The sequence below is a fragment of the Bubalus kerabau genome, chromosome 15 (genome assembly GCF_029407905.1).
Source record: "Bubalus kerabau isolate K-KA32 ecotype Philippines breed swamp buffalo chromosome 15, PCC_UOA_SB_1v2, whole genome shotgun sequence".
NCBI classification, from domain to species: domain Eukaryota; kingdom Metazoa; phylum Chordata; class Mammalia; order Artiodactyla; family Bovidae; genus Bubalus; species Bubalus kerabau.
In genome coordinates, this window is record NC_073638.1 from 81,343,527 (window position 1) to 81,353,484 (window position 9,958).

At 40.3% G+C, this 9,958-nt stretch overlaps 1 protein-coding gene across 1 annotated transcript; it reads right to left on the reverse strand.

Annotated features, from left to right (window-relative positions):
- Positions 1–315: 315 nt before the first annotated feature.
- On the reverse strand, positions 316–1,320 carry LOC129627939 (olfactory receptor 5AP2-like). Its single transcript, XM_055547376.1, has one exon. It carries the CDS (start codon positions 1,318–1,320, stop codon positions 316–318), a length of 1,005 nt encoding a protein of 334 aa, XP_055403351.1.
- Positions 1,321–9,958: the final 8,638 nt, after the last annotated feature.

Below are 9,958 nucleotides of genomic sequence, written 5' to 3' on the forward strand. Positions count from 1 at the left end.
TATATATATATATATATATATATATATATATATATATATAAAATTAAGAGTGAAAAAGCTCAAATTTGAAATTGAGATTTAAATCTAGGCCAGCCAATTCCAAGTATTTTGATATTTTACCAGACACTGCCTTCCTTCACTGTATTGATTCATGGTACAGGCTAATAAATACACATTTAGGACACCAGGAATTTAAGAATACATCTCATTTTAAACAATATACTTTAACACAGAAAAACAGTTCAAGCAATTAGACAATACAATTAACATGAAAACATTCTTATTCCACATAATAGGGTGATATGTAACATGGCTTCACAGTATCTGTTGCTGTAAGATCTTCTTTAAGGCCCCTTTCACATCCTTATTTTTCAAACTGTAGATGAGGGGATTTAGCATAGGGATCACTACCGTATAAAAGACAGAGACAATCTTGTCCTGCTCCATTGAGTAGCTAGTCTTAGGACGCGAGTACATGAAGAAAATTGTCCCAAAGAATATGGTGACGGCCATGAGGTGAGAGGCACAGGTGGAGAAGGCTCTGTGCCTGCCCTCCAAGGAGGGCATCCTCAAGATGGCAACGAGGATGCATAGGTAGGAAGTGAGGATGATCATAACACAGCCGATGACAGTAACGCTGGAGAAAGCCATGATCACGATGCCATTGATGTGGGTATCAGAGCAAGAGAGTTTGAGCAGGGCTGGTGTATCACAGTAGAAATGATTGATCTTATTGGAGCCACAAAAGGACAACTTGAAAGTCATTCCTGTGTGTATGGCTGCATTTCCAAAACCTGCTAGGAATGAGGTAACCGCTAGCAAGAAGCAAATTCTCCCAGACATGAGAACTGGATACAGCAAAGGGTTCCAAATGGCTACGTAGCGATCATATGCCATCGTAGCTAACATGAAGCACTCAGTCCCCAGGAAAGAGCCAAAGAAATAGAACTGGGCAGCACACCCATTAAAAGAAATGGCCTTGCTCTCAGCCACAAGGTTCACCAGCATCTTAGGAGTGACAGAAGAAGAGTAAGAGGCATCAACAAAGGAGAGACTGCTGAGAAAAAAGTACATGGGGGAGTGGAGACAAGGATCCATCTTAATTAACACAATCACCCCCAAATTACCCACCATGGTTGCCATATAGATCAACAGAAATAATCCAAAGAGGACGACCTGTAGCTCTGAATTGTCTGAGAGTCCTAAGAGGATAAATTCTGTCACTTCTGTTTGATTCCTGGTTTGCATCTCTTTCATATATCTGACCTGGGCTGCAATAAGAGAAAAGATGGAACATGCTATTTGGTCAGATGAATACATGACTTTTGGGGTTCCCTGCTGGCTCTATGGTAAATGAGCTCGCCAATACAGGAGCTTCAAGTTCGATCCTTGGCGGGGGGAAGATCCCCTGGAGAAGGAAATGGCAAGCCACCCCAATATTTTTGCCTAGAACATTCCATGGACAGAGGAGACTCATGGTGAAGCTGAAATGCCAATACTTTGGCCACCTGATTCAAAGAACTGACTCATTGGAAAAGACCCTGAGTCTGGAAAAGATTGAAAGCAGGAGGAGAAGTGGATGACAGAGGAGGAGATGGTTGGATGGCATCGCTTACTCAATGGGCATGTGTTTGAGCAAGCTCCAGGAGTTGGTGATGGACAGGGAAGCCCGGTGTGCTGCAGTCCATGTCGCAAGCAATCAGACATGACTAAGCCACTGTATGGATGTGAGAGTTGGACTGTGAAGAAAGCTGAGCGCCGAAGAATTGATGCTTTTAAACTATGGTTCTGGAGAAGACTCTTGCAAGTCCCTTGGACTGCAAGGAGATCCAACCAGTCCATTCTGAAGGAGATCAGTCCTGGGTGTTCTTTGGAAGGAATGATGCTAAAGCTGAAACTCCAGTACTTTGGTCACCTCATGCAAAGAGTTGACTCATTGGAAAAGACCCTGATGCTGGGAGGGACTGGGGGCAGGAGGAGAAGGGGACGACAGAGGATGAGATGTCTGGATGGCATCACCGACTCGATGCACATGAGTTTGGGTGAACTCTGGAAGTTGGTGATGGACAGGGAGGCCTGGTGTGCTGCAATTCATGGGGTTGCAAAGAGTCGGACATGACTGAGCGACTGAACTGAACTGAACAGAAGCAACTGAACTGAATTAATATCAATCTTTAAAAAAAAAAAAAAAACTTAAAACAGAAGATCAAAGTAACTCAGCACCTGTGCTAATATTGATGTTAAAGGATCTACTGAGCACAGCTTGGGGGAAGGGTGGCAAGATCTGGTTCCATTCTTACAGACACCACTGTACAAGAAGTGCCTAGTCATGCTCAGATCCACTCAGTTTCCACTGGGACAGGGACTCAATACTCCAATAAGAAAAAGCCTGGCATTTTTATACAGTACTGTAATACTTTCAATGTATCACTGCACTCATTATCTTATCTAAACCTCACCACAATTCAGTGAGGGAGATAATCAAGAATAAGCCTATGAGTATTAAGAAGATACTCTTTTGTTAGGTGAGGTCAGTGAAGTATATGAATGTCTCAGCTAATCAGTGGTGAATGCTGGATAGAACATAGGTCTCTTGATGCCACATTATTTGTTCCTCAAAACTACACTGCCCCTCTTCTGATTTCACTGGGCAGATATTCAGCCTAGGTCCTTGTCCTTGGACTAAAGCTAGTTTGAATTTCACAGAAGAGCATTTTCAGCAGGTATTAAAAAGGAGGAAAGGGTCTTTTCCTCTCATCTTCAACATGAAAGCTTCCATGAGAGTACTTCTCCATCAGAAATAGCAGAGAGAATAAAATGCTCTAGAAACTTGTGTGTGTGTGTGTGTTAGGCACATAAAGAAAGGCAACAACGTGTAAAAATAGCAAGTACTAAATTAGGTTACTCATTCCCTATGATCTACAAGCTCTGTGTTAAGTATGTTTCCTGCATTATTTTATTTAAATTCTATGAGGTAAGCAGTATTATAGTCCTCTTTTTGCACATGAGAAATGAGAGGTACAAAAGATTGATGACTGCTGCTCAGAGTCCCATAGATCGATTATGGATGTCTAATTTACATCCAGTCAGTTCAGTTCTCCTTCTCTTAACATTCAAGGTCATTTATAAGGATCTTGTCAATAATAGATGTGAGCACTAATATACATAGATGTTGATATTGTAATTCTCAGAACTGTATTAATACATTAGAATCCATTTACCTACATTAGGAAAAAAAATGTGTATATCTCCTAAAAAGAAAATACAGTGGCTGAAAATTGCCTTTTTCAGAACTCACTCTCATTAATTTGTCTTTTAGCAAAATACCATTTATTTTACATCTAGCATTGTAAATTACATGCCTCATTCTCTCCTCTTCCTTAGCAAATACATTTCTTGTTTTTATGAAATATACTCTTTCCCCCAACTGAGAGTTTGCAGTCAACCATTTAGTCCAAAGATTCTTCATCTGGGTTTTCAATTTCTATGAGTTTGTGAAAATAATAGTAAGATTTCCTTAAAATCTCTGGTGTTTAAAAAAGCATTCAAGTCATATATTATTTATTCTCCTTAGCTTTCTCCTAAAGACTAAGAAATTTTGTGTTGATAAAAGTGGACAGAACAGTTATTTAACATACTTTCTTAGTCATTTAGTATTCTTGGAACCTTGGGTCTGTGGGTAATTGGAGAAATTAACAAGATTGTGAATTTTTCTTGAGATCAGTAAGCTACATGGGACACAAGTTTAATATTTTTTTTCTTACCTTTCTTAATTGGTTGACTTCTACTTGATCCCTTTGCTTGTTCTTATCCAATGCCCAAATTCACCAGAAAAAGAAAATCAGGAGGCAAGAAAACATAAAAACTTTTTAGAAAAGTGTCCTCTAATTGTCCCAGGTTAAACAGTAGACACAGTTGTAAAGGACTTTAGACACCAACTATTACAGAGACGAGAAAACTGAAACACTTATACCTTCCCTGTCATGAGAGAATCACTCACATTCAGCAGAGACTGAGCCCTTCTTATTTTTACTTTTCCTTTAAGGTAAGAATCCCAATGTGTTAAAATGTAAAATACATTTCAAAATATACAATACATTGCTGCAGTATATTTGTAATACTGTTTGCAGCTATTTCCAGTTCGAGAGTCCCTAGACCAGAGACTGGAGTAAGCATCCTGACATTTTAAATAGGATATATTTCTTGTTCTTATGGCTCTGGGGACTGTGTTCTCCATGTCATCTCATTTTAATATACTTGTTTTTTGTTTTTTTTTCCCCTCTGCAACTAAGGGACTCACATGTCTGTTTCATGTTCCTCTCCTTTACCCTTGGGATACCTGGGGCTAAATAGAATGAATTTTCAGATGAGTAGTCCTAACCACTGTTTTGATTTTTTTTTTTTTTTTGATTCATTGCTTCATTGCTATGTCAGACTTTCACTAATTGCCATGAGCAGGGACTGCTCTCTCACTGCAGTACTTCTCATTATGCAGGCTTCTCGTTATTGTGGTCTTTTGTTGCAGCGCATGGGCTCCGGTGTGTGGGCTTCAGTAGTTGTAGCTCACAGTCTCCAGGGTGCTGAGTGCTGAGGCATAGGCTTAGTAGCTCCAGCACCAGGTCTTTCTGGCATGTGGGATCTTCCCAGACCAGGGATCTGAACCCATGTCCCCTGCACTGGCAGGCAGATTCCTAATCACTGAAACACCAGGGAAGCCCTGCTAATCACCATTAAACACCCTTTTATTGTCATCCCAACAGTTAGTGGTCTAGTCCCCTTGGGAGCATTACAAGTATCCACAAAAGAGCAGGTTAGTTCAATCTCTGATCTTGCCTTTTATAAGGACTTTGGGTATATAGCGGAAATTATGCTACCTGAATCACGGTAATGGACTAATTGAGGGAGGTAAAGGGATCCATATGCAGAGTATATGCAGAGCACATCATGAGAAACGCTGGGCTGGAAGAAACACAAGCTGGAATCAAGATTGCCGGGAGAAATATCAATAACCTCAGATATGCAGATGACACCACCCTTATGGCAGAAAGTGAAGAGGAACTAAAAAGCCTCTTGATGAAAGTGAAAGTGGAGAGTGAAAAAGTTGGCTTAAAGCTCAACATTCAGAAAACAAAGATCATGGCATCCGGTCCCACCACTTCATGGGAAATAGATGGGGAAGCAGTGGAAACAGTGTCAGACTTTATTTTTCTGGGCTCCAAAATCACTGCAGATGGTGACTGCAGCCATGAAATTAAAAGATGCTTACTCCTTGGAAGAAAAGTTATGACCAACCTAGATAGCATATTGAAAACCAGAGACATTACTTTGCCAACAAAGGTCTGTCTAGTCAAGGCTATGGTTTTTCCTGTGGTCATGTATGGATGTGAGAGTTGGACTGTGAAGAAGGCTGAATGCCGAAGAATTGATGCTTTTGAACTGTGGTGTTGGAGAAGACTCTTGAGAGTCCCTTGGACTGCAAGAAGATCCAACCAGTCCATTCTGAAGGAGATCAGCCCTGGGATTTCTTTGGAAGGAATGATGCTGAAGCTGAAACTCCAGTACTTTGGCCATCTGATGGGAAGACTTGACTCATTGGAAAAGACTCTGATGCTGGGAGGAATTGGGGGCAGGAGGACCTGCCCCCATCGACCTGACTCAATGGACGTGAGTCTGAGTGAACTCCGGGAGATGGTGATGAACAGGGAGGCCTGGCGTGCTGTGATTCATGGGGTCTCAAAGAGTCGAACACGACTGAGCGACTGAACTGAACTGAACTGAACTGAAAGGGAGCCAGCAAGAAAAAGGATTGACCTGACTTTCAGTCATGGGTATCTGTCACTGATTGTGTGATTTTGGTTAATGCATTAAACCTCTTTATATATCAGCTTTTTCATTTCTATGTAGGAATACTGACACCCACCTCATAGATTGAATCTGTAGATAAATGGATGAATGCATGTGAATTGTTGCATCAAATACATATAGATAGCTGACTGATAAGCAAGAGTTCCCCCACCTTGACTCTCCTTCCTACTGTCTAGAATAAGAAATAGTTATTAGCGTATGTAGTCTAGATTGATGCTTACAAGTTTCCCATCGCCTAAATGTGTCTTCCATATAAGAGATACAGAGTCTAAAATAAATTGATCAACATATTACAATCATTTATATTATCTATGTCACTTTGAGAAGATACCCCAATTAATTTCTCTCATTACAATGTAATCAATGTAATTTGCACTAAATTCTGGGGGACAGAAAGACTTAAAAGGTACATTGCTTTATCTCTAGCAATTCAGACAATATTTGCATTATTTTGGTTAAATCTTAGCCTTTTTTTAGAGGGAAAATACAGTAGGCTCCTATCAACACAGAGTCTGAAACATAATTGGCAAACAATGAAGTTTACTTAATAAGTAAATAAATAACCTTTCTTCAATTAATAGTGAGTTCATTATTATACAGGAGTGTGAGTGGAAGCTGGAAGAAAGATCACATGGCATTAAGAGATCAATGGTAAGGGATATAGGACTAAAAGGACCCTAGGTGACATCACAGTGGTAGAATGAGACCACTGAACAACACAGGAGTAATTAATCATGGACAGGATAGGGGACATGTCCTAGTCAGCCCAAGCTGTGAAGCAGAAAGTCTCAAGGAGCTTCAGAATAAGAAAATAATTTCTAAACCCAGTTTAAGTGTCATTCAAAGAGGCACCAGACAGGGACTTCCTTGGCAGTGCAGTGGATAAGAATCCACCTTGCCAGGGGGCATGGGTTCAATTCCTGGTCAGGGAACTAGGATCATACATGCCCAGAGCAACTAAGCTTACCCTCCACAGCTACTGGAACCAGCTGGCCTCAACTACTGAGCCTATGTGCCACAACGAGAGTCCATGCACTGCAACGAAAGATCCCACATGAAGCAACAAAGACTCCACATGCTGCAACTAAGACCTGGCGCAGCCAAATAAATAACTATCTTAGAAAACAGACAGCATTTTATCTCCCTAACCAAGATGAGAACCATCAGAAGTTAGGATGCAATGAGAGCTCCATGGAGTTTTCTGAGAATTCACCTTGGAAATAAGAATGTGAGATTGGCACCATAAAAGAGAAACCACTGACAAGTTGTAACACAGTTTTCATGGAGAGCCATGGGACTCTCAAGTCCAAAAAACAAGCAACTACCATTTATTCATCACGAAACAGAGGTAATGCTGACTAACGAAGATATGATTTTCCTCATATGGCTTTTCTGATTTCAATCATGGTACCATCAGAAGATTCAATTGACCAAATAAGAAATTACCCTGCAGAATCTCTGATGAATAAATGCTCATAAGGTGTTAATTTTCTGCAGCCCATTTTTTTTTCTTTTCCTATCCACTAGGCTCTCAAAAACGATCAATCTCAAAAATTTGGGTTTTGTTGTTGTTGTTGTTAAATTTCAGTCTTTTATTCCACATTCTTTCAAATTAAATAGAGAAGTATAGTTTAAATATGAGATGGTTGGATGGCTTCACTGACTCAAAGGATATGAGTCTGAGCAAACTCAGGGAGATGTTGAAGGACAGGGAAGCTTGGCATACTATAGTCCATGAGGTTGCAGAGTCAGACATGACTGAGTGACTAAACAGCAACAAAATATGGCCACTCTGTATAGCTTGTAAAGTCTCATCCTCTTTGAAGTGATTTCAGCCATCAGTAAGCAGAACTTTCTAAATTACAGCCAAAATAATATCATGAAGGCAGTTTGGGGGTTGTAAAAACAGTGCAGGTAACATTCATCATTGACTCAGTTACCACAACTAGAGAGGCTGAAAAAAATTCCCTTGTGTTTCCTTCTTTTATCACTAAAGTTGAAGGAAGAGAGAGTGAAATTCCATAGGGAATGGTAGTTCATCAAATCTTTGAGTCTCCTGTGAGTGCAAAAACCATTTCATCATATTTCCTCTGGGAGAAGTGATGACTGAAACTTAAATATTTTCTGCAAATAGAGCAAAAGTGGGATGAGCGGATGTCTCAGGGACAGCAGGAGGGAGATTGCTCATCTTGGGATTCTTCTCAGAATATTTGTTCAGCATAACTCAGTAAGAGAAGAGGAGGCATTGGACCTCTCCCCAAAGGTAAAAAACAAACAAACACACACAAAACCACACAAGTTCTTCCCATGTCAGCATGTTTGGGGCTAAAAAGAAATATGACCTGTTCAGAATGGAGTGTTATGCTACTAAGTGCTTCTTTGGGCATGGATTTCCTTGGCATCAGGTCCATGCCATCTTAAAGTTTACAAAAGAGATATAGACCATGGGTTTGACTTTTAGATGTCTCACTCTAAGTCAGAATTTAAACTGCTAGAATTAGAAATTTCGCAGATAAGGAAGCTGCATCTCACAGCAATTCATCAAGTTCAAACAATTAATTTAGTTGATGGTGGTATTACTATCAATCACACCAAGATTTAGCTTATTATGAATGTGTGCATACTGCATGCTAAGTCACTTCAGTCATGTTTGACTCTCAGGATGCAGGACTGCATCCTGCCAGGCTCCTCTGTCCAAGGGATTCACTAGGAAAGAATACTGGAGTGGATTGCCATGCCCTCCTCTAGGGGATCTTCCAGACCCAGGAATTGAACCCGGGTCTCTTACATCTACCTGCATTGACAGGCAGGTTCTTTACCACTAGCACCACCTGGGAAGCCCATTATGAATGACCACACCCCAATGAAAGATGCACTATACTTCTCTACTTTCTTGAGCAATAAACCAAATAGAGTAGATTCAGTCTGACTTCTTTCAGGTTTACATAGAGGGCACCCTATTTATTTCTAAGTTCATATTTTGGTTTAGTTTGGTTTACTCTTGCCCACTCCCTTCTTAGAATTTTTCAATGGACCAGTTATCCATAAAAACAGAGAAAAAGTTTATCAACACATGCTCCTGTGTGTCCATAGAGATGGATAACACTTTCCCTATTCTCCCAAGAGAGGAATCCTTGAATCTTAACTCTGAGTTGAAGCTGTTGGCTAGGCAATAAAATTGTCCAAAGACACAGCAGTGTTTTCATCCTTGTTATGCTCCATGCCAAAATCCTGGGTGTTTCTAAAGATCAGAGAAACCAAAGAACTAATTCCATGCCCATGAATAATAGGCAAGACAGGAAAGAAAGAAAGGTGGGCACAAAAGTAAAGATCTATAATCTCCATCAAATCACATATACACAGAAGATGACAAAGTGAAGTAGATTCTAGAGTCAGATCCAGCTCTGCTACTTACTGGCTCTTGATTGTACAGAAGCTACTTAGTATCTAGCCTTGCTCTTTTCAGATGTAAGATGGAGATAATGTCGGCACCTACTTCATAGAGCTGTGATGAGGATGAAATTACATAATGTGTGGATGAAAGGAAAATTCTGGCATACAGTTAGCATTCTGGCCTTTTAAAAATTATCATTTTTCACTGCTTTAATCTTGTATTGCTCACCCTCTGCTCCAAGTATTTCGCTTTCTGTGTATGTGTGTGTGTGTGTGTGTGGAGAGTGGGGTGGTATGATGTGTTATGTCCTGAGACCCTGGGATCTTTTTGTGTGTGTTTGTGTGCCTGTATGCAATGAGAGTGAATGTTTGCTGTCTGCTTTGTTTTAGAAAGAACGGGCACGCAAAACTATTCTTTACTAATTAATTAGGTATATATTCACACCAATCAGGTCAAACATTTGGTACTATGTGGTAAATGACTTCAGAACACCAAGGTTTTTGGAGAGGATGATTTGCCATCCCTAAGAGGCTAACATCTTCTCCTATGTTGACTGAGTTCGTGCAGGAAACCCATGGCCATCACCTTCACCAAAGTCATTTGATTTGCCCTGTGGATCACTGAGTCTAATTACTGGGAGGATTTTTAAGAATCACCTCAAACAATAAGCCAAATCCAGACACACATAAAATTGAAAAG

What these genes read in the sequence shown, in the direction of transcription:
- LOC129627939 (XM_055547376.1), bottom strand. Translation starts at nt 1,320, where the DNA reads ATGTATTCATCTGACCAAATAGCATGTTCCATCTTTTCTCTTATTGCA.